The following is a 25,621-nucleotide window of genomic DNA, read 5'->3' as shown; positions in this document are numbered from 1 at the left end:
ATAAGAAGAGTGAAATGTATAGTCAAAGGAAAGAAAATGTAGAACCAAAGGGGTGGAAATGAACTGGGAGGGGAGGGAAGAGGAAAATGAGTGATTCGGGGATGGAAAAGTAGGTAGGAAGGAGAGGAAAGGAGCAGGATGACTGGGAGGGTGGGAGATAATGCTGGAGTAACTCAGCGGGACAGGTACCATCTCTGGAGAGAATGGATGGGTGATGTTTTGGGTCTGTGTGTGCACCGGGCAGTGTTTGGAGGAAGGATGCATGTTAGAAACGTTCCTGCTCCTTCCAGTCAACAAAGGGGGCTGTAAAATTACTTCCTTCACGATTAAGTGACCAACACCCATTTTCAACAAACAGATTTTCAGTGCTGATGAGTTACAGCTCAGCCATTTTGGGGAATTCAGCCGCATGATGTGTGAGTGAATGGCATCATAAAACTTTATGGGGGGAAAAAATAATTATAAACGATAAAGTAAAGTTGACCAAAAATATTGAACTGATACTTCTCACTCACGATATAATTCCCATACCTTGATTTGCAAATCTGACAGCAGATTGTTCCAATTAGAATCTATTCATGGCTGATGTTTTTATCAAATTGTAGTAAGATTTTGGAGGTTGGGATTCATAGGAATCACTAAAGTATCGATTGAAATGCCTTTTTAGTGAAATAGAATTTGTGCATGTTTGGTAATACAGTCCAAATGAAAAATGTAATCAAATATAGAGGTTTAACTTACACTAAGTTGAATCAGAATTTGTATTCATTCTTTAAAGTATGCTATCTGAATGACACCAGCTGCATTTTCAAATAAAGCTCGCCACTTGCAGCGATGCATGTGACAGGGCCATAAAAAAGATCCAGCACCCAAACTGGCCACAACAGTCCCGATTTTAACCAGGATGGATGGAATGTAAGGTGAGCACTACTACTGATCTCAGCAGCTTACAGTACGTGACTTTATTTCCAAAATACCATCTACATCTAAAAACAATGAAAATAAGGGTTTGCACAGGTCCTGTCTGGGGAGAAGTCTGATCAACAGAGAAAGTGTGAAGAAAATATATTTATTTGGACTATGGATCATCTCCCCATTGCCTTGACAGCAAAAAGCACAGCAGTTCCCCCAATCGGACCAGAGTTAACATTTTAGTCCAGGATAGCATAATCAAAGTTTAGTTTAGTTTAGTTTAGTTAGTTTATTGTCAAGTGTACCGAGGTATGGGGAAAAACTGTTGTTGCGTACTGATCAGTCAGCAGAAAGACAAAACACGATTACAATCGAGCCATTTACAGATTGATTTGCTCTTTAATTGAAGGTCCCACCAGATGAACAGACTCCAGTCTTTGCTGTCGGATAAGCAGTGCAGGTTGAAAATGGTGAGCAGGACTAAGGAAGAAACTAAATCACTAGGCCAATTTTAACTAGCCACTTCCTCAACGTCCATTGAATAAACAGAATGAAAATTACCACACAAATGTTTGAATTATCTTAAAATATAAGGTACCAAATAACTATATGGGTAGATAATAATATTAACGTCCACTGATTAACATGGTCAGGAATTACAAGTGTATTTAAAGGCAATTATTAATTTGGATATTTACAGTATATATATATATAGTTTCAGTAATCATAATACTGTCCCTAACTGAAGCTATTACCGCAGTGATGAAATGTTAAAATGATATGTTAAAATGTGGAGAAAATAAATCTTTTTATGTTGGTCATTATTTATCTTCATGTTCTAGAGCTTTGCATGTATTTAGAAATTGCATAATACGAAAACCAAGAACTAGCGACAGGATGATGATTTATGTCTTGAGCCAGGAAGATTTGGAGGGTCTGCAGAGGGTAAAGTGCAATAGGGGGAGGCTAGACAGCTGCTCTCAGTAGGCTTGCTTTGGCAGCCAGGCTGTAGTTACCTCTTGTGAAACCTGTACCTGCGGACGAGCTGATCCACAACCACTCTCCACTAGCAGATTGGCAAGGAAGAAGAAGAAGATGAATATTAAAGCAACACAACAGTTCTTCTATCAAGCAACAGATTTGAGCACGGGCAAATGAACTAACAGCCACTGCAGAAACACATGACAACTTAACAAGATATGGCAGATTTTCTTCCTTGTCACCGTGAAGCAAAACTGAGATCTGAGAGCAGTTCATGAAAATATATATATATATATATATATATATATATAAAGGAGGAGTATCCGTGCAGTATGATTGCTCCCAACGGCAATCTTCTTCCCAGAGGGCAATCCAAACTTTGAATGCCTTCATGTTCTACATCCAAATTTGTGCTTCATTAGGCCACAGAGTGTTCAAGGTTTCCATTGTGGACACCCTAATTGCCTATTTGAAGCAGTAATTCCAGCGCGGGGAAGGACCCCAGTATCAAACTGAGCCACATCACAACAAATGGGAGTGCCATGTTGATATATGTGTATATGGGTGGCTGGGAGTAGAACAAAAGGCTGCTATTTGTCTGAAGGCTCCTGGGGAAAGATGCCATATCAAAACTAGCATAACATCCATCAGGCCTGTCTCCAACTTCCCTTATCAATTACTGAGCTGTCATCTAAACTCTTGCACATAAGCAAATGTTAAAACATTTAAAACAAGCCTGCATAATGCGTTTCTGCCGTGTAACACAGAGATCTATCTTGGCAGATGTGAAGAAACAGTAGCTACCAAAGGTGCTCAATCCGGCAACGCAGCAAGAATGAAGCAAACAATTCCATTACTGGGTTTTATTTTTGTAAAAGGAAAGGGATATGAAACATTGTTTATTAAACACACCGCATCAGAAATGTTAGGTTTTCAGAAAAGAATACTCCCAAGGTTATATTCTACACTTGCTGATGCAATGCTGGCAACATATGTGTTTGGTGCACATGTAAACGCACCCAGTTATAAAGCTTGATTACCCTTGTTTGTAATTTGTGGATGGAATGAGAGATGGAAAGGGCTAGGGCAGCATTGCAAACTTCTATGCACACCAATGCTGCTTCTATCATTATTTTCTATTACTTAGAAATAAGCCAATGTGACTCAAAAAATTGTTTTAAATTGTAATGTAAAATGGGCTCTTAATTTGCCATAAGCTGCGTTTGTTTGAAGGTAAAATTCTCAGAACCTAGTTTTGGAGTAAGCTTCATGCACGGCAATAACTTTGAGATTGAAGTAACATCATCTGTATTTTAGGTAGCAATACAGAGTGAGCCTTGATGTGGAGATCAGTGTAACAATGACATTACAATGACAGTGTCCTTTTAGCTGTGTCAGCATTTCACAACAATTTTGTTTTGCAAATTCCTGACATTAAACATTTCAAGATACATTAATAAATTGAATTATGTTGTAAAATGATCCATCTTCTCAGTCCAATGTGGTATCTGAAGTGGATTAGCTCAATTTCATATTTATTTATTCCGTGAAAGATGGCCACATTTCTAAAGGTAGGTCATGTGCATTTGATTTGTGGTGGTTTTAAAATGCAGTCTAGTAGAAGGTGATAAAGGGGATTCTCTCTCTTTCAAGAGCCATTACTATTAACATTTAATTACAAAGTACCATGAGTGCTCCTCTTGCAGAGGTCAGGCTTCCGACTCCTGCAAAACGCGCAGAAATCCTTCCAACGTATTATTTCACTATTTAATTCGATGGTCTGTTTTTAAAATTGAAACTGTCTCCCTGTGTACTTTCGTTCTATATCTTGCTTGCTTTTTGAAGATACAGGATCATGTGTTCTGTGATAGCTTGCAAGCTGGGCTAGTCAATGGTTGTGACAAACACAGTTTTAAGAACAGGTAAGGTAAAAGTGTGATTAAGTTAGGAGAATCCACACAGACTCAGTTCCCTTCCTTAACCTCCACAACACCTTTGCACCCCCACGAGCTCAAGATTGAATCTCCAATTTTATGTAATCTTCTACTTGGTGACTGTGTGATGAAATGAAATGCTTGTTGAAATAGAACTTTAGAATTGAACTCTTGTAATCAGAAGAAGAAATTATTTACATGAAGCTTCTGTATTGAATTTGTTTCAGTACTTGAATATAAATGTGGGGTAAAACTCAAATAATTGGCTTTCATAAATCCTATTGTTGAGATAATTGAAAAAGTTTGGTGAAATTGCTGGCCACTGTGGACAACAATCATAATTAGTTATACCTCCTAACTTTTATGCACATCACATTATGAAGTCGGATAACACCTCTCAAAAATAATTGAAAACAATGAAAGTCATGAAATGAGCTTGTTAAAACTTACAAAATTAGCTACCAGAATGTAATAAATATAAAACAGTTGTGTATTTATTTAACCTACCTCTGCAGATTTATCAATGAAACATATAATATTGACATTAATATTATGTGTGTTTATGTTATTTCAGTCACATTAAAATGATTGCAGGGATCACAATGAAATGTAAGTGCATTCATTTACACCATATTTTGCATTGCATTTCAAAGGTAAATCTATTAAGGCTTTTCCTTACCTTTATCCTGGTATAAAATGTGATGCCCATAGGAAGAAAAACATTAAATGAAACAGCTGGAGATTTAAAGACACACAACGAAGCATCTTACCTTCTTTCAGCATGCCTACTTTTAGGCATTTCATGAAACGGCAAGCCTGGCAAGATTTGCGTCTACGCTTTGTGATTTCACATTCATTTGTCGCCGGGCAGCTGTACTCAATGTTACCTGCAGTAACATAAAGGCCAGAGGATAAGTCACGGAAAAATTCTGATGAAGCATTTCATTTAAAGGAGATATAGCTGGATATCTGATTTCTTAAATGTTCCACCTCTTTCTCCCTCTGTGCTGTCTTCCCTACCCTCCTCCCCAACCTTCCATGGTCCTCTGTGGTTAAATACATTAGTGTCTTAATGAAAATGCATTTTGTTTATTGTCCTCTGGAGAGGAGGGTCATCGCACAGAGTGCATAAATTGCCAGTGCAGACAAGGCAGGTTGGCAGTGAGTGTAATTGTAACCTTGATACTTCATGTTAGCAGCACTCAGGGTCCATCACATTCCCCTAGAAACATATGCAACTCCCTGTAATTAGCACCGCATCCACCTGGGACAGCAGCTCTGATGAAATATTTCAGAGTTAATCACACTTTGTAAACACTGATTTATATTGACTACCCTTCTCTGAGCCGACGCTTCCTCATTAAATAACAGATTAGTGGAACACTAAGAGACTAAATACTAAAAACTCCTCACTCAATGCAAAACCTTGTGCAAAACAACTGGTCTGGGAAAGAAATCTATTCGCACATATACATCCTTTCGGGCAATTGCTTAAAGGAGATTATAATTTACCTTGTATTCAAGACGGCATACATTATACAATCTCTGCTTTCGGAAAGAAAAATTGATTGTTGAAATTCCTAATTCCGTTTACATATACCAAAAAAAGCATACATTTCTAACCATGCATTTATATTTATTAGAACAGAGACTGGTAAATTTGGTAGCATATAACTTGAACATATGGACCTGAAGTTTTTTTTTGAATTAAATTCTCTCTTGGTCTTGTCTATGTTTGCTTAATAAAAGATATTCAAAATGAAAAATAAAACCTGCTGGGGTCCATTTATGGAAACATTTATTGCTATGTGCAATCTGTAGCTTGCTGTAAAAGTGTCTTCACAGCCATGTAAATGAAAACAGGGATTGATTGACATAATGTAGCATATGGGACGATGATGGTGCATGTATCAGGCCAGTACCATTCGGTACAGCAGCCTTTGATGCTGAATGTCACAAACTGCTGGGCAACAAACAGAGTCAGTGACCAAATACTGAATCCATTATAACCCAATTACCTCTTGAAGCTCTTGGAAATTAAATGGTTGCTGTAATGTAATAGGTTCAGGTAGGACAGGAGAGAGGAGCTTTGATGCAATGACTATATTGTGTGTTATATCACCACATAAACTCCAAGATTTCAAAGTTGCAAAAGAATAAACACTCCCATTTTCTCAGTGTTAAAGAGGGAACTGCAGATGCTGGAGAATCGAAGGTTACACAGAAAAGCTGGAGAAACTCAGCGGGTGCAGCAGCATCTATGGAGCGAAGGAAATAGGCAACGTTTCGGGCCGAAACGTCTGAAGAAGGGTTTCGGCCCGAAACGTTGCCTATTTCCTTCGCTCCATAGATGCTGCTGCACCCGCTGAGTTTCTCCAGCTTTTCTGTGTAACCACCCATTTTCTCAGATGTACCTCATGATATCAGATACAAAATCGTACCTTAATCTTAACAATAATTGTGATCTGACTCCGAATGAATTGACACTTTATAGAGGATGCAAGCTGAACATAAACCATTGAAAGCCAGCTCCCTGTTGGATCTAACATCTATCTTTCAATCTTCTCACTGTATCTTCATTTATATCAATGCTTTGTACAGATGTTACACACACAGATATAAATTAAATGGGTCATTGTGGTTAATAGAGACATTTACTTCTGGGAAAGATGCTTGGGAAAAATGTTGTCAAAAGTTATTTTCAAGTTTTTAATCTCCCTTCACATTAATTAATTACTATATGCACCATTAATCAATCATGAATGCAATTCACATAAACTATTCATTTCATTTTAAATATTATGAAAATTTCTAAGTTCAATGACAAAATGAGGGTATTTAGTTTTAATTTAGAACATTATTCACTAATTTAAGGTGAATTATCTTCTAAATTGAAACTAAATACCTTCATAATATATTTGAATTAATGAAAACCTGAGCATTTAAGTAAAAAAGAACAATGATTGTTTTTAGAGCAACAGACACGTAGCCAAAGTTTAATTATATCCAGTATTTTAAGAGCAAGACATAGTAAAGGAAAATTACCAATCAACATTTTATCTGAAATAATCCCATTTTTTCAGAATTACACATTTTATTAATTTGTCATTCTAAATGAAAAAAAATTGTGAACAATCAGACCATCCCTGTTAAGGACTGTGGAATAGACTAAAAGAGTTAACAGAACAGGAGGGCTACACAGTGTGCAGTGGGTTGCACTGATGTGTTGTAGTTTCAGTGGCCTGGGTGTGAACCTGACCTTGGGTGATGTGTGCATGGAGTTTGTATCTGCTTCTCCAGGCCTGTGTGGGTTTTCTCTCGTTGTTCAGGTTTCCTCCCACCTCCCGAAGATATGCAGGTCATTAGGTTGATTGTTATCTATAAATTTCCAAAAGTGTGGACGGAAGGTAGGTAAAGCCAGGGCATTGTTATGGGTTGCGTGAAAGAATAGGTAGAGGAGGTGGGGGAATGGGATGTGTCTGAGAGCTGGTACTGACTCAATGGGCCACATCTCCTATGTTTGAAATTACCTGACAAAGACAACTGCTGACCTCTTTGCCTCATCTGAGGAAAGTTTGTAAAACCAAGTTTGATCTGTACAAAAGTGCTTTATCTTCAGATAACCTAGTAGCTCAAATTTTATTTTGTCAGCTGATAACCACAACCACAAATTTAGCTTGATCAATTAATCAAATTCGAGAGATAGCAGGAGGAGTGGCATGGCGGTACAGCTGCTGCTTCAAAGCGACAGAGACATGCGGGTTGTACATTAATTGACCTCTGAAAATTTGTGGAAGCGTGTAAGATGCAAAAGTGGGATAACATGAACTAGTGTGTGATGGTCCACATGGACTTGGTGGGCCAAAGGGCCTGTTTCCACACTTGTATCTCTAAACTAAACTAACAAAAGCTGACTGAAGCAAAGTTGTGCTAAAACTCTCTTGGTTTTATGTTTTACGTGGCTTTCTGTTTTGCCTTTATTACAAATATTACAAGGATACGTGATATAATATGAAGGGGGCATTACCTTGTATAGTGCGCTTGAAGAAGGCTTTGCATGCCTCGCATGAAGCCACACCATAGTGATATCCTGATGCTATGTCGCCGCAGACCAAACATAATCTTTTAGGCATGGAGTTCAACATGTACTCGCACTTGGTCTGCGAGTCTTCGGCTATAGTGCTTGAACAGTCGTCGTATCGTTTACGGGAGCTGCCGTTGGTACCCAGGGTGGTGGTGGTGTAGAGCGGGGGTGAGTCCAGGCCATTCTGATGTCCATTCATAGTGGAGCTGTAGCTCCCACTGGCGTCCGACGAGCCACCTGGACTGTGGTGATTGATACTGTCTGTCAGTGAGGCAGGGCTGGACGGCTCTGTCTTAATGTATGATGAGCAGCTCGAATCAATGTGTCGATCCTTTGCTGACATTCTGCAGAGAAGCCTGTGGAAAGCATTGAATTAAAAACAACATTCTTTAGGGCCTTCCTGAGAGGTAAGGGACCAGGCATCATTCATTCGTTAGTCAATACAAGTTGTTCTACACGAACATAATCAGCATAAGGGCACGACAGAGGTTTATCAAAACTGGAGACAGGTGGTAAACAAAACATAAAGCAGGGGAGGGGGTCGGGTGGAGGAGGGGCAGAAAGAATAGAAAAGATCCACACAAACTATTCCCTCCCAAGATCAGTTCTTCCACTTAAATTCTACCCGAGCAATGACTTCTCACATTTGCTGCGAGAACAGTTCAAAGAAAGATAGGCAATCTGTGTATAATCGGCCCTGGATTATGGCAGAAAGACTTACAAGGTTTTTTTAAATACTCATACGCTGGACAAAACCAGCACGGAAAGATTTAAAAGCAATGACTGCGGTTAACACGTTGAGATTTAAATGTGGGTTGTCTCAAAATGCTAATAGAAAAGTTGTAACAAAAAAAGTACAAAGGCAAAATTCCCCAAAGATTGATTTAATAATTTTTCAATTGACACAAATTAACCCCCATTTGAAAAACACAACCAAATCTTTGGCTTCAGTGCAGAGTGATATCAAATTTTGCATTGACAGCACAAAATGGAAATAAGTCAATTCTTCACCCACAAAAGGATAAGATCAGAACCTCCCAAATAGCTTTTTTTCTGACAGAAAAGGTTTTCTTTGTTAAATATAGTTTTTTGAATTCCATTGCTCGAGTGGCTAATGTGAATTTTAGTGCCTCTAATTTTAAATTCAACTGCAGATCAGAATAAAAACTAACACCTGACAACTGAATTTATAGATAGTTGTGGATGTTCCAGTTCCACGTTAATAGTGCCATGGAATTTCAAGGGGAGAGAGGAAGAGTGCACTAATAATTTCCAACTGAAGCCTGTGAACATAATGTATTGGAGAGCAGTAATTACAATGTAATAAGTGGAAGAGTAAGTACTCTAAATTAGATGAATTCACAGAGCTGTTGTAAGTCAATGCACATTCTGCTCACTCTAATGTTGACTTGGGAAAAATTTAATCCCCACTCTTTGCCCCGAGTGGTAGTCAAGGGATGGGAGAGATATCAATTAATTACTGCTCTCATTAACAGCACTGGCTGCAAGGAAAAATTGTTGCAGGCAGGGTCCTTGACTCATAGAGTCTGGTAAAAGAATGTCTCTCTGAAACCATACTGAGCTGGACAGAAAGAGCATTTACCTGCTCGACACTTTAACCCCTTTCTATAATAACAAAGAGAAATGTGTAGTGCATTGCTAGATAGTACAAGACAACCGATAAGCCGTTGAAGACATTTTTTTCAAAAGCTGCAGTTAAATGATTGACCAAATGCAATTAAGCAACTATAAAGTATAAAGCGGGAAACTTAACAGTCAAAAAGGATTAGTTTGTTTCCTTATTTATACTGATTAGTTCACTGAATTCATTTAGCTAATAGCAAGGTACAAGTATTAATTTTACCACTTATTTCCGTCAATTGCTGGGAGTCTCCAGTATGCTTATGTCAGGTAGCTGACTTATATACTTATGCTGCCAACAGAGTTAAATAAATCTCCAGGTATTTGAAAACAATGTAGTGAAAGAAAGCAACAGGGATGAGGCAAAACAAAAGTTAAAAATCCCTTGTTGGTTTTAGTCAATTGATGCATTGGCAAGATACGGCAATCTGTGCGTTATTTCCACTACCTCCAGAGAATATCTGGGTTTGTCAGTAAGATATCTGTCCATTCAGAAAATTCTGTGAACATATTTACTGCAGTGCAGGCTTGATAAGACATTTGGAATGGACCCTTCGATGGCCTCGGCAGCATTCTGTGATCCTTATCTATTCTGGAGTATTATGAACAGATATCTAAGAGTATTACGGTCATATTTTTCAGAGGACACTGCAAGCTGAGGCGTCACAGCATCTGGCCTTTGACCTGCAGATTGCCAAACGAAGAGATGGTCAGTAGTTGGACTTGAATTCTCCTGCCTCGGCTAAGTGAGTTTTGTCACTCCTTTGTTGGGCTTTGAAGAGGAGAAAATGACATCACTCAGCTCATTGCACTCCAGTGATTTCCAAAGCTAACACAGCACCCTACGTTGCTGGCTATGACACCTTGTAAGGCAGCAAGCCATCCATTATGAGAAAAACATAAAAGTTCCCCCTTCCATCTTCATATCAAAGGAATGTACAGGCCCCAAAATATGGCACCACATTTGTTAGACCGGATGGACCATTAATTTCAACAACAATTCTGTTGAATTTTGTTAAAATTATTTGAATATTGCCAACCTTGCATAACAGTAATTCCTTTGTCCAAAACAGTGCCTAACTATTACTGCTGCAGTTATGTATTTAACTCTATTTACAAACCATTCAATGTAATTGCTATTGTGGAAATGATAATAGCTGCATCAATTTCCGATCCTTCCACATACAGGCACGATTCAGCATGCCTGTATTTCTTGCTTGTAAATCACAAGCTCAGGATAACATTGTGCCTTTTTTTTAAGTGTCAAGTAATTTATTAACTGGTGTGTCCTGGATATAGGTTAGTAATTAAATTCAACAGAATATCAGCCATTAAAAAAAATCCTTAGCTACTCATTTTTGCAAATACTATATTCAAGTTATTGATACATACATTAGGTTTTGAAAAGTATTGAATTGAATCTTGAACTTGTGGCAGCTGACAGTAAAGTTATTTTATCGGAACAGAATATTATTTTAAGCCATCCTTATGAATCAATTTTCTTTTCATTCTCATATTTCCCTCTTGCTTTGAATAAGTTGTCCAAACCAAAGAAGCAGGCTTCTCTGAATTTTAGATTAGCGGTTTAGAAAGTACCACTGTAATTATTTTGTGCTTCAGTGAATGAATCCAGTTATGTTGTTAACTCTTCTCCTTTGGAGAACAAGCTGTAATTCACTTTCTACCTGAACTAATTGTGCTCACCACACAAGGTGCCAAAATAGGAAAAGTGGAAACAAAATTTATACATTGTGGAAGCGGGGTAAAAAAAAAAATCACATCGAGATTATTCAGTATGTTGGGAGTCAACGCTGTAATGTATGATTTGGAAAACATGACTATTTCAGTGTGACAAGGTGTCATTATGGAATCTAAATGATACAATAGCTTGTCAGCTGCCGGAGCAAACATATCATCATTGCATTAAGGCATTGTAGTGAGGAGGGAATGCTTCTTTTCAGTGCAACAATAGCATTTCATAAGTAAACCAGAGATTTCCACTGGTACGGATTAAAAGCCCAACTCTAGTCAAATGAAAGTCAGTCACGTTGGGGAACAATATGCAAAGTGTGCTATCCTAGAGATTTTTTTTGTTTTCATTTTAATTAGTGCATGTAAGATCTAAATTACCACCATAAAGATTGTGCATTTTTACAGCTAAGGGCAGAAAGTCAAATATTCTGTAAATAGATGCGAAAGAAGGGATCTGCTGGAAGTTGGGTAGTTAAAAATGTCAGGCAGCAGATATTATAACAGGAAGAGTTAAGGGCCTGTCCCATTTAAGCGACTTTTTAGGCAACTGCAGGAGACTATGCGGTCGTCACACGGTCGCCACATGTTCGCGGGTGGTTGCTGGGGAGTCGCCTTCATGGTCGCGAGGAGTTCCCGCGTTCTGGGAACTAGTCGCGGTCTCATTATGGTCGCCGTGAATTTTTCAACATGTTGAAAAATTAGCGGCGACTAGAATGGAGAGTAGCGAGAATTCTCAAGCCATCAGTGGGTTGCCAGGAGGCCAAAGGTTCTAGGAGGTTGTAGCCAGTGCTGACCGGTGAATTTCATTGGGTCATTGGGGAAAAAAAAAAAGGTAAGCAGTAGTTTTCAGAACCAAGGATAAGTTAAATGTTCGCCGAGCTTCACAGCCGTGTTTCTCTGGCTTCTTAAAAGTTGTCTCCACTCCTTCTCCCCCATTCTCCCCCCCCTCTTTTAATTTAGCTGTCTAAATTACAGCGACAACCTTCCTGTTCATCACGGTGTGTGTCTGTATCACCTTGGGTTTGCACCGTGTGAATTTTTTAGAAAATTCACACGGGCTGGTAAACAAAACGATGTGTTTGTGAGTGTGTTCCACTCTGACAGTCGCCGTTCCAGTTGCCGGTTTTTCAGGCGACTGCCGGCAACTTGACAATCGCGGCAGTCCGCTGAAAAATCACCTAAGTGGGACAGGCCCATTAAGAGGAAAACGAGAAGCTTCACATTGAAACTGCTCACCAGAGTTTGACATTCCAGTGCCCACCATAATGTTTGGGACAAAGACCCATCATTTACTTATTTGCCTCTGTACTCCATAATTTGAGATTTGTAATAGAAAACAAAAAATCACACGTAGTTAAAGTGCACATTGTCAGATTTTAATAAAGGCCATTTTTATATATTTTGGTTTTGTCATGTAGAAATTACAGCTGTGTTAATGCACTCACCCCATTTCAGGGCACCATAATGTTTGGGGCACAGCAATGTCATGTTAATGAAAGTAGTCATGTTTAGTATTTTGTTGCATATCCTTTGCATGCAATGACTGCATGAAGTCTGTGATTCATGGACATCACCAGTTGCTGGGTGTCTTCTCTGATGATGCTCTGCCATCTTTAGCTTATGTTTGTTTTGGGGGCTAGTCCCCTTCAGTTTTCTCCTTAGCATATAAAAGGCATGCTCAGTTGGGTTCAGATCGGGTGATTGACTTGGCCACTCAAGAATTTACCATTTTTTTAGCTTTGAAAAACTCCTTTATTGCTTTAGCAGTATGTTTGGGATCATTGTCTTGCTGTAGAAATGAACTACTGGCCAATGAGATTTGAGGCATTGGTTTGAACTTGAGCAGATAGGATGTGTCTATACACTTCAGAATTCATTATGCTACTACCATCAACAGTTGTATCATCAATGAAGATAAGTGAGCCAGTTCCTTCAGCAGCCATACACACTCAGACCCGTGTTTCACAGATAAGGTGGTATGCTTTGGATCTTGGGCAGTTCTCTCCTGCATACTTTGCTCTTGCCATCACTCTGATATGTTAATCTTTGCCTCATCTGTCCACAAGACCTTTTTCCAGAATTGTGGTAACTCTTTCAAGTACTTGGTAAACTGTAACTTGGCCATCCCATTTTTGTGGCTAACCAGCGGTTTGCATCTTGCAGAGTAGCCTCTGTATGTCTGTTCATGAAGTCTTCTGTGGACAGTGGTCATTGACAAATCCGCACCTGAAGAGTGTTTCTGATCTGTCGGAGAGGCGTTTGGGGATTTTTCTTTATTATAGAGTGAATTCTTCTGACATCAGCTGTGGAGGTCTTCCTTGGCCTGCCAGTCCCTTTTCAAATGAATAAGCTCAACAGTGCTCTCTTTCTTCTTAATAATGTTATAAACAGTTGATTTTGGTAAGCCTAAGGTTTGGATGATGTCTCTAACAGTTTTATTCTTGTTTCTCAGTCTTAATGGCTTCTTTGACTTTCATTGGCACAACTTTGGTCCTCATGTTGATAAACAGCAATAAAAGTTTCCAAAGATGATGGAAAGATTGGAGGAAAGACTAGGTGCTGAGAGCTCTCTTATACCTGCATTAAGGAGGCAATTAAACACACCTGGGCAACGACTAACACCTGTGAAGCCATTTGTCCCACACATTATGGTGCCCTGAAATGGGGGGGACTATGTATAAACACAGCTGTAATTTCTACATGGTGAAACCAAAACATATAAAAATGGTCTTTATGAAAATCTGACAATGTGCACTTTAACCAGATGTGATTTTTTCTATTACAAATCTCAAATTGTGGAGTACAGAGGCGAATAAATAAATGATGGGTCTTTGTCCCAAACATTATGGAGGGCACTGTATGTCACACAATCCTCCCAATAGCAGTATTTTACTCTCCTGGCAAGAAAGTGGCCATTGAAATACAACAATAAAGCAAATTACATTTGTTATAATGGAGCTAACACATTGTCTGAAAAGGATAAATTTTAAAAGGGTCAAATGCACACTGAAGGTACTTTGCATGAAAGACAAGGTCCCTTCAACCTTGGTGTTTGCCAAGATATGCATTCTGCTTATTCGGTATGAGAGCAATTATTTGAGCAAAATTATCAACCTATTTCAATTTACTTGCATTTTTATTTTAGTTTAAATTTATTTCTGCTCATACGTTAATTAAAATATTGTAAATTCTTTATGATGCTTTATGCATAGGTTATCCTCAATACGCATAAAACTGCAACAATCTATATATTTGTGTTAAATCATGCAGCACACCAGAGAAGATAAATAATTTAAACACTTTTTAATGCTGGGCTGGTATCGTGGCTGTGGTGTTATTTTCACTTTTGATTACACACAGTCAAACAATGCAGTGATACAATTTCTTCAATAATAATGTTATTATATAAAAGGATGGAAGAACTGCAGGAAAAACTTTAATTGAGCCGACTATAAAGAATAGCAAATTGAAACATTGCTTAAAACACTCTTGTCAATATCCTCACTAAATCTAATATAAGCCAAGGCGATTTGATTAAGTAACTGTTGTAAAATTCCATTGCTTCTTGAATTTTATGAATCCTGATATATTTACGGGTATCTCTTTTCCCTTTTCACTAAGTGTCCCTCCTCCTCCATTTTTGCTGTAACTCAATTATGCAACTTCTTTCAGTTGATCGAAAGATATCAAATGGTCAGCCTGTTACCCATCACTTACAATAAAGTTCACGTCTTTATCTATTACACCTGCCAGTTTGCAGAATGCAGCCATGTTCAATTATACAAATCAGTTGTGTTGTAACTTCTATAAATGTAACTGCATTTTTATATCTTTTTTTAAACAACGTGGGAAAGGGTACACTGCAAATTTATTGCATGGGAAATAAAAAATCAAAGTTTCTAACCAAAAAAATATGTTTTTCACTTCCCCCATGCAATAATATATTGCCTTATTCATCTTTCATGCCACAGTTAATCTCACCTTATTTTTCTTTTACAGAACTTGAAGAGTATGAAATCTAACCTTCTGATATTAAAACACATTGGTCACAGTTTCAAAATCTCAGCACTGACTCGAGAGGCACCCAAATGAAATAAATCAATGAAATAGAGCAAGGAACAATGTTCATGAAGTAACTATTCAAATATTTCCACTATGGTTGGTCACTAATTAAGTTGCTCTATCTACCTGCAGCCTCAACGCTTAGTAATCTCACCATAATTCCAAAACAGACACCTATGATCCCAAATTTGTGACCTTCAGTTTTTACAAATGGGCTGGTGGCTCAGGTCGAGAATTTCTTCCAAATCTGAGGAAATTTGAAAGGAGAAGGTTGGTGGGAGAGATATAGCAAAATGCTGCCAACAATCGAGGCTGCTGATTTTACGATGACAAGGAAACTGAGGGAGATAAATAGTTAAATTCTGAGAACAGAGGACATAACGTTTACAGGAAGGCTAAATGTCGGAGTGGTATGTACAGTAGCGGTATGCCTAAAGAAAACCCTGTCATGGCAGTTAGCTTACTTACACCTATTAACATTCATATTTGTATCAGCAAAATAAGTCAGGAAAGTGCTCCTTTACATTGGTGGTGATATTTTAACGTTGCCTTCTCTGTCATTATTTTATTACGCAGATTACTTCCAAAGCATTGATGCTCATTACAGGACTAAATATAATGCAAGGGATATATTCCAATAAAAATGAAATTATGCCCTATGTCCTATTATCCTCATTAAACAGAGATTGTGCACTGATTAGGATACATAGAAATCAATTGTTGTCTGGGAAAACAGACTTTGAAAAAAAAAACTCATAAGAAATACATTCCCATTCAATTCAAGTAAATCCTTATTCACAAATTTTGAGAAAAAAAAATTGGACCTAAAATATACCGCAATCATGCAGCAGATTTTAATAAATGTGCATACGACTTATTGCACAGCTTGGTGCAAACATTTATTTGCACTAGGCTTGCACTTACCTTGAAAATAAAATGCACAGAATATGTTTTCACTGTGATGCTCCTGCAGTTTTCAACAAAAAAAAGGCCCACACGCTACACCTGTTCGGTTCTTTTGCTAAGCACAGAATGGCATTTCATCACAATCACTGTTTAACTGAATGTTTAGCCTTAACGTCTTGCACCATGCTGTCAGCTCACAGCGGGGAGTCATGGAGTTGTTGGCACATTTGATTTTACTGCCATTAAGAAACTGACTTTACACACTGATTGTCCCAGCTTTCGTTTCAGATACTCCACAGTAACCACCTTTGCTTTTTTTTATGATGACACTGTGACAAGGTGATTTTATACACTTGGATTTAGTAATAAAGATGTCAGTCAGTCTAAGAACCATCACAGCTGCTAATGAAGTTGCGTGGGTTGGTGGGGAGGGGGGGGGGTGGGTGGGGAGGGTCGGGGGGGGGGGGGGGGGGGGGGGGGTGGTGGGGGAGTGGAAATGTAGTTGGGAGGGAACCTAGATCTGTAAAAAATATATATACATTTACAAGGAGTCACAGTGAGCTGAAACAAAATTGTAATTAAAACCTATATCATTAAGAGGTAGATCTTGATTAAATATAACGAGACCGTTTAAAAAAAAATAGAAGCCAGTTTCCTCTGGCTTCGGGTATGAAAGTCATGTCTTTAACCAGATCAGATTCTATAAATTGGTTGTCAGGAAAGGATTGTTGAGATTTATACCCATCTATCAACCTACAGAGATAGTTGTGGCTGAGCAGGCTGCTGTGACTCCCATCTGTAAAGCATCTTAAATGTGAAGAAGGCCATTTGCTAAAGTCAGTGGTCCAAGATCACATTTGAATGATTGTATATTTACTTCAGAACAAAAAATGCAAACCATAGATTCTAAGTCGGTGAGTAATCTAGAGAAGATTCCAAATAGAAACTTTAAATTTGACCATAAAAGACTGATACGGTAATGTTACTGCATTACCTACAGCTGGATTTGTTCAGCTCGGAGTAACAACATACATTATATCTGTACTTCATTATAACCCTGGATGAAACAGCTTAATGTGCATGTATAAGTCCTGTATACGGCGTGCAGCCTTTAACCCGAGTCCTGATGTTATACCATTTTGCACAAGGTTCAGCCCACAGCTAATTCATCACATCCAGTTCTCTTAACTTCTAGCATGACCCATTGCATCCTCTGAGCTGCTGAAATGAAGTGACAGAGCATAAGGAGAAATGGCAGCATCCAGATCATGTGGGCGAGGTAGGGTTTGATCAGCAAAGGTCATCACTGTTTATGAACATTAAACTACTATGAGAATGAGAAGAACTTTTTTCACACAGAGAGTGGTGAATCTCTGGAACTCTCTGCCACAGAGGGTAGTTGAGGCCAGTTCATTGGCTATATTTAAGAGGGAGTTAGATGTGGCCCTTGTGGCTAAGGGGATCAGGGGGTATGGAGAGAAGGCAGGTACGGGATACTGAGTTGGATGATCAGCCATGATCATATTGAATGGCGGTGCAGGCTCGAAGGGCCGAATGGCCTACTCCTGCACCTAATTTCTATGTTTCTATGTTTACTAACAAGTGCTCAGATTACGGCACGGAAAGATGTCTTGAAGTAGACATCGTCTAAGGTAATTTTGTTTGATTGAATGATCCAGCATGGAAACAAGCCCTTTGGGCCACCGAGTCCACGATGCCCATTGAACACACTAGTTGAATGTTATCCCACTTTCACATCCACTCTCTACCCACGAGGAGCAATTTACAAAAACCAATTAACCTACAAACCCGCACGTCTTTGGGATGTGGGAGGAAACTAGAGCATTCGGAGGAAACCCACACGGCCACAGGGAAAACGTGCAAACTCTACACAGACAGCACCTGAGGTCAGGAACAAACCTAGATTTCTGGCACTCTGAGGCAGCAGCTCTACTGCTGCACCACTATAGATGGATATTATGGTGCCAGGAACAGCATCTTTAATGTTAATGGCACGTAACATTTGTACTAAATGGCATAGTGCATGCACATCCTCACCCTTCACTAAAACGTGTAAGTTGGACTTCATTGTTAATTCATGGCCAATATTTTGAGGGGAGTTAGTTACTATTCCCAGACATGAGAATTGATCCAAAAATGTGCTGTTTGGTACTGGATTCCTACATGCTCATTGACATTAAATGCCAGGTCTCAGGTCAGTCTCCCAAATGCCTACTGAGAGGTCTCTGTAGTCAAATAAATCAAGAGGGGATGAATGCTGGGGCAGATCAGCCATGATCATATTGAATGGCAGGGCAAACTTGAGGGTCCAAATGGCCTCTCCTGGTCCTATCTTCCAATGCATTGTAGACTCAAACTGTTGGAGTAACGCAGCGGGTCAGGCAGCCTCTCCTGCGAAAAAGGATAGATGACGTTTCGGATCGGGACATCACCGACCCTTTTTCTCCGTAAATGCTGCATTACTCCAGCAGTTTGTGTCTATCCTTGGTATAACCCATCATCTGTAGGTCTTTGTTTCTACATTCCAATGCATTATGTTCCCCAGTGCTACCTACTCTCCTGGCCCGACTTCAAGCCACGTGTGCTGAAACTATACAGTTTGAGAGCTGGAGGCTGTGAGTGTGAAACGTTGTGATAGTGTATCACCAACAACACTGCACTTTTACGCTCAGCCTCACTTTGGGTATCTGAAATCTAAAAAAGCCCAGGGACAAGGTAGTGGAGCGAGAAGCGAGAGAATGTAAGAGGTTTGCAGCTTATAAATCAGAAAGGAATGTTGAGGCAGGGGTTGGATGGTGAGAATGAGAACATCAGCACCAATGGTGGCTTCAGTCCTCCTGTGGTCACAGGTATGAACATCTCATGATGGTGATCACTATCTAATGCCTGGGGGAATATGCAAAGTCTGCTGTATCTGGGTGTCCGCCATCTTTACCCGCAAGAGAGAGGGTTGTGTATCAGCAAGTGTGGTGCAATATGCTGATTAAAATGCTGCCATTATGAATGACTTGTGCATACGAGGCTTTCAGTGGTGCTAAGTATTTGAGCCTACGTATGTTAGCTTTCAGTCCTGATTGTAGAGGAGTTACAGTAAATTGTTAAATATCTGAACCTAAGACAGATATACCACTAAAGATGTGCTTCCTGACCTTCACAATTAGCGTGTTCACTGAGCTTTTTAATCACACGTTTTCTAGATTCCTCACAGAGGATCCCAGCATTGACCTCAGGGTTATTTGTTCCCTTACCTTCTGATGTGGACCTGGTTGCTCTCCTGGCTCAACTATGAGTTCAAAATATTCCTCTTGCTTCCTATCTTCTCCATCAAAGCCTTTGCTTACTAAATCTGAAAATTGGTCCATTTTCTCCTGGGTGTCCTAAGTCGGATTGATTGTGGAATGCCCACCCACACCCGTCCGTCCCATTTCTCCGGTGCTGCCTGTAAGCAGTGCAGGCCGGCTTTAATTGGTGTTAGCCACTCGCAGGTTTGGGCTCCGCTGAAGGAATAGCAAATGAACAGCACGACTGGCACTAGCTGGAGGGAGAAATCACAGAAATGAGCAAGCGGCAAAAAAGCTGGCGTGCTGGCTGCCTTCCACTGAACAGGCAAGGGTTAATCATACATCTCTAACTCTGCAGCCATTTCATGGGCTGTTGGATTCTACCTCTGCCACTTCTAAAAATGTCTGTATGTAAGAAGAAATATGTTCCATATTAATACAAGATTCCAGTACAAGTATGACCCATGGAGTTAGTCTCCAACAATTTCATAAACGTTCTTGTGTTTCCTTCCAACGCAGTGCGTGCTACAGATTGACCATCTGATGAAAGGGCGAAAGAGACTACATTGGGTTCATTCACCATGAGCAGACATTTAGTTTTTATTTGTTTTACAGATACAGCGCAGAAACAGGCCCTTTGGCCCACCGAGTCCGCACCGACCAGCGATCCCCGCACATTAACACTATCCTACACATACTGGGACAATTTAAATTTATACAAAGCCATATTAACCTGCAAACCTGTACGTCTTTGGAGTGTGGGAGGAAACTGAAGATCTCGGAGCAGTCACGGGGAGAACGTACAAACTCAGTACAGACAGCACCTTTAGTCAAGATTGAACCCGGATCTCTGCCGCTGAAAGCACTGTAAAGCAGTAACTCTACCGCTGTGTCACTGTGCCGCTCTGTAGAGCCTTATATTACTGCATCAACCAAACTGATTCCCATCTTGTATCCCAAGGAAACTATTTGTTCATGTTGCCCGACTGTGCTAAAGTTCCTCAAGCTTTTTTTAAAAAAGTGATTGTAATTGGGGAACAGTTGTCCAAAAATCAAACAGAATTATATATTTTTAAGACTCAATGATGGTCAACAGCAACAACTTACGGGAGGTTGGAAGAGCAATTAGTCAATCTATATTTCTGATTCTGGGTTATATAAACAATGGAAATCAGGCAACAATGAGCACGTTACAAAAGATACACTTTTTACTGTTAATCAAGTGCAGCAATGGGTATTCCTTACTGTGAGCTTGTATTGTAATACACTTCTTTTTAATCACTATTATTGCTAGCTGATTTTTTTATTTTTCCCCATATTTCCAGTATTATTTTAACTATAAATTTTAAATAGATCATACTTTAAAATTGTGCCAATATGATGCAATCTTTTTAATCTTATTGATTGTAAGGTGTATAAAAATGCAGTCAACTTATCAGCTATTTACATTTTTTATTTTAATACACATTAATTTAACTGTGCGAAATAGGACTCCTGTAATTGCATTCCATTTTTTAAGATCCTAACTAAATTTTTCATGTTGCGTTTAATAGATTAATATTAGATTGCAGCATATTTAAAACACGATCACAAATTCGTAGTTATATGGCCTTTTCATCCTCAAGCACAAAAGTCCTTTACACATTTTGGTAAAAAATTACTCTTTTAATTTTCTTTGTGCGGGTACCTCGATTATTTCGATTCTGTTTGTCCCTGTGGTTGTCTGTGATTTGGTAGAACTACAGCACATGTTGGTTGTTGAGTCTTATTCAACAGAACATGTTAACATGAAGATGGGGAAAAAAAGCAGGAAGAAAACTGAATGCAGTTGGCCATGAAAAATTGGGAAGTGGAAGCCTGGTGGGTAACCTGGAATGGTTCAGCAGTCAGTTATTTAAAAAATAAAATGCCTTTAACATATAAAAGTTTGGGGTAAAAAATGTATGAACTGAAGTTTACAAATCTTTCTCACAGCATCAGCTCACCAAGAGGTGACACCCCATGTAGGGACCTGTTATATGCAAGTTGCTTGATCTGTTTGACTATATTACACAGTGGTTGTGCTTAAAACATCCGAGTTGTGAACTGCTTTGGTCTCGAGGACGGAAGGCATTTTTCTTTCTTTCTCCTTATCAACAATTCCAATTGTTACTTTACACTCACTTAAAAATGTACAATTGGTGGAATGAGAAACCCTAGAATAATGTACAAATTCTCACCAGGTAACGGACGCTGGACTTATGTACAGCTCATAGATGCGATCGAGTGTTTGACAGACCGACGGCATGGATCTGCCGGGTACTGCAGGGCTGCAAGCATCATCTGCTGTGTGAGAACTCAGTTTGCAGCAATATCTGAATAGCTGAGTTAAACGCCCTGGTTTAACCCTTGTTTGGCATTTGTTTCTATTTAAATATATATTGCTGGGAAGCCACATATGCAACATATAAATTCCTTGAGTCACAAACAGTTTTCAGGAACGGAAACCTCTTGTAACCTGTCTGGGGAGGACCTGCAGTCCAAACAAAATAAATGTACACTCCCTCCACGGCAGACAGTTTAAAAAAAAAAAAATGTCAAAATGTTTATATATTTACTGCGCAGTCTACATATAACCTCGTGGTCTGCTCCCTCCCCTGCCACTGACTGCATACGAGTTATTCAAAGCAACGGGTTAGAAGCAATTATACAGGCACAATTCTTCACTTCCATATTTCTATAGGGTATAAAAGTAAACCATTTTAGTCTGCTGAGTCCATGTTGGATCATAGAGCTGTCCTCCAATCCCTGCTGGCAATTTACACTGGCCAATTAACCTATCAACCTGTACATCTCTGAGATGTGGGAGAAAAACCAGGGTCAGCCCATGTAGGCCCGCAAAGGATGTGCAAACTCCACACAGACAGCCACAGAGGTCGGGACTGAAGCTGGGCTGCTGGAGCTGGGAGGCAGCTGGGTTCTGGTACCTGTGCCACTGTGCTACCCATTTATGAGGCCAGATGAAACCTTGAGAAATGACAGCAGAATGAACTTGCTCAAGCTAAGAAAACAAGCAGCCACGGCTGCACTTCATGGACCTGTTATAAATGCTAATTCACAATTCTATATTTATCTGGTAAAGCAAAATGCTTTCTGAAAAATGAACTTGTGTTAGAACATTTAGTGAATCTCTGTCTCTTCATTAGTAACTGCCTCTTTGTTCCACCATCTGGGTAGCAGCAATACACTTATTACAGTTTCAGTAAATTTACAGTAACAAGACATTCCCTTGACAAATTAATCACTTTCCAAGCATTTTATCATAAATAAAATATCACCTCTGGTGGGAAATCAGTTAAATCAGTTGATTTAACCCATCTATCAGCTAGGCCGAATATCTTCCTATTTTTTTTTATAAAACAGATGGACTTTTCTGCTGACCAGAGGCGATATTAACCCACTTCAGAATTGAAGAATGCCTTCAGATGCGAGTAGGATAGATTGCTGAATATATAGTGAATTATAGTAGATCATGGGTGATGTAGATATTACCTTGTGTCACTAAAATATGCACAACACTGTACTGACCACAGCAGGACTTTTCAACTGAATTGATCTTAATAGGTTTGACGGGAACAAACCTAAGGGAGAAGCCAATCAAGGACTGCTTCTTTAACAGCTGGTCTGCATGGCAATAAGGCACCATAACCCTTCATTGAAGACGAGCTGATTTTATTTCCATATCATGACAACTAATTGATATTCTGAACTTATGTGCATACAAAAAGGAGTTAATTTAAAGAGACTCCATTTCCATGAGCCAAGGGCTAATATACTCTCTTCCCTGGCAGGATTGGCACAACTGTTGGTCCTAAATATTAAAAAAATTAATACAGAAAATACAGTAAAAATTATGAAAGTACCTGCAAGCAAACAGCAGCTTTGGCAGTATCGCAAAGGGCAAGGTTCATGTGGAGGATGAAGTCTCTTTGCACGAGTATGAATCTATGTTTTCTCTTGCAGATGTTAATGGTTCATCTGTGTATTAGATGGTTCAATCCGTTGATAGAGTGTGCTCTACACTCCCAAACTACACTGCGTGCCAATTGTTACAACCGTAAAATAACAATACGGTCAAATTGGTTTTAACGATAACGATATGGCAGATTGTTCTCGAGGAACATTTGAACCGAGCACTTAAACTAACATTTCTCCCCTTTGATCAGCTTACACGGAGAATTATTGTACAAGCATTGTTCCCCATTTTTATGAATATTCATGAATCCATTCAGATGTTTCGTTGAACCTTAGAAAATCTGCATACATCGTTTTATAGCATTTCACGTTTTATTTTTCAGTTAATGCTTGAATTATAATCTCCTAAACTACTTGCATTCATTGTTTTCTACCAGAACAGTATCTGCGACAAGGCAATTGGTCTTGGTTATTTAAGGCTAAGAGGCAAAATGTTGATGTGGATGCAACTGAGGAACTGGAACAATTGTGGTGTCAGTAAGGTCCAGATTTGGATGAGTGTGTCGCCTCTCGTGGTTAATTAGCCCACCACACTTAGGCTTCTGAATGAAGAATGGCAACTTGAGCATGGTGCTGAATGAAGCCAGATCCTATGGACATGTGACCCACTGGGCATCTCAGCCCAGCAAACTTGACCAACAAGCCGTGATGGGTGTTCCAATTAAGTCATTACTAGTTAGTGACACAAAAATGAGCTAGCAGCCTCTAGTGGTGTGTAAGGTTCCATTACAGTGGCACAACATATTTTAATTTGGCTTGAAGCGGAGTATCGACATTATGCTCTCTACTAGTATGAAAAATAAAGAGATCTCTGAATTCACAATCTACCCCTGAATTGTGGCAGCCTCATATTAGCTTGGGCAGTTTTTAGTCATCCTAAAGCAGTTTTTAATTTTCCTCAACGGGGTAACCAACCTCTGAGAAACAACATTCAAGAACAAACGGTTGGTGCTTTCTCAAGGGATTATCAGTTTCTCCTTTTGAGGGGTCAGTTGAAGCATCAACTCTCTACCTATATCAGAAATATTAAACTTATTGGTGATTCGCTCTACAAATTTCAGGTCCAAAATAAGCAAGTCTCAGAGATCGGACAGTTTGCATTCTTGGATCCCATTACAAGACTGATACTGCCGACAATTCAATGTGTCTTTAAAAATCCATGGAAGTTTAGTAAAAGTTATGCAGAAATGTAACTTTACATGCACTCTCTTGGTTTGAAATTATTTTGTAAGTGAGTCAGGACAAGAACTTTGACATCCTTATCTCTTAAAAGGTAAAGTTTCTATCTTCCTCCGTCCTGCAAAGTAATAAAAATATCAAAAGTAGTTTTTGTTAAAGTATTCAGAGGTAGTGTTATTTTATGTGGCTGATATTATAATTGATAAAACTAAATGACCGCCATGCCTTACCTGGTTAGCTTTCAACAATAAATATCCATTCAAATTGATGGGAAACACAGCTGTTTTTTGGTGAAATTCAAAATAGATCTTTTAACCAATAATAAAAAATTAAAGTGTTTCAAATACTCTGCTTTGCATTTTTCTGCGCACTACCTGGAAAACAAACAAATGCGCTAGATAGATCTGCTGTCTTTAAAATCCTTGTTTGATTTATTCCCCTCTTTTAGTTCTATGTTTTCCATTTGTGTTTTTTTCATTTGAAATCCCATATCAGATTTGCAAAGACTGCTTAGCAAGTAAGTTGATGACAGGGAATAATAAAATGTAGTCTTGATGTTCTAAAGAGGTTCAAGCATATTTGCTAATGCTTAGTGCTCTACTAAAGGGGCTACAACCCTGCAAATATTTTACCTTCATCTTCCTCGCAAACCACAAACAAAAACATTCCAGAAATATTCATATTCTTGCCTGGCACAGACAAGAAAAAATGTCCTGTAACAATCTAGATAAAGATAATTTGGTTGCTATCTCCTCTATGATCTATATACAGTATCTAAATCTATATGCAAATAGAAGCTTTCAAGCATTTAACACAATCCCCAGCATCCAGGGTGAGAGCTTTCAGTTTACATT

The 25,621-nt window shown here is 39.0% G+C and overlaps 1 protein-coding gene across 7 annotated transcripts in view; it reads right to left on the bottom strand.

Annotated features, from left to right (window-relative positions):
* The window catches only part of LOC129699718 (estrogen-related receptor gamma), a 241,510-nt gene that overhangs the window by 57,209 nt on the left and 158,680 nt on the right, over positions 1-25,621 (bottom strand). For all 7 annotated transcript variants that reach the window (XM_055639735.1, XM_055639738.1, XM_055639736.1 and 4 more), the window contains 2 exons: positions 7,855-8,267; positions 4,598-4,714 (listed from right to left, as the gene is read on the bottom strand). In XM_055639735.1, coding sequence (XP_055495710.1) covers positions 4,598-4,714; positions 7,855-8,267 — 530 coding nt within the window. The remainder of the gene's footprint in view (positions 1-4,597; positions 4,715-7,854; positions 8,268-25,621) is intronic.

Source organism: Leucoraja erinacea, chromosome 8 (assembly GCF_028641065.1).
Source record: "Leucoraja erinacea ecotype New England chromosome 8, Leri_hhj_1, whole genome shotgun sequence".
In the NCBI taxonomy this organism is placed as follows: Eukaryota; Metazoa; Chordata; class Chondrichthyes; order Rajiformes; family Rajidae; genus Leucoraja; species Leucoraja erinaceus.
The sequence above is the reverse complement of the archived record's forward strand: the minus strand, read 5'-3'. Positions and strand labels throughout refer to the sequence as shown.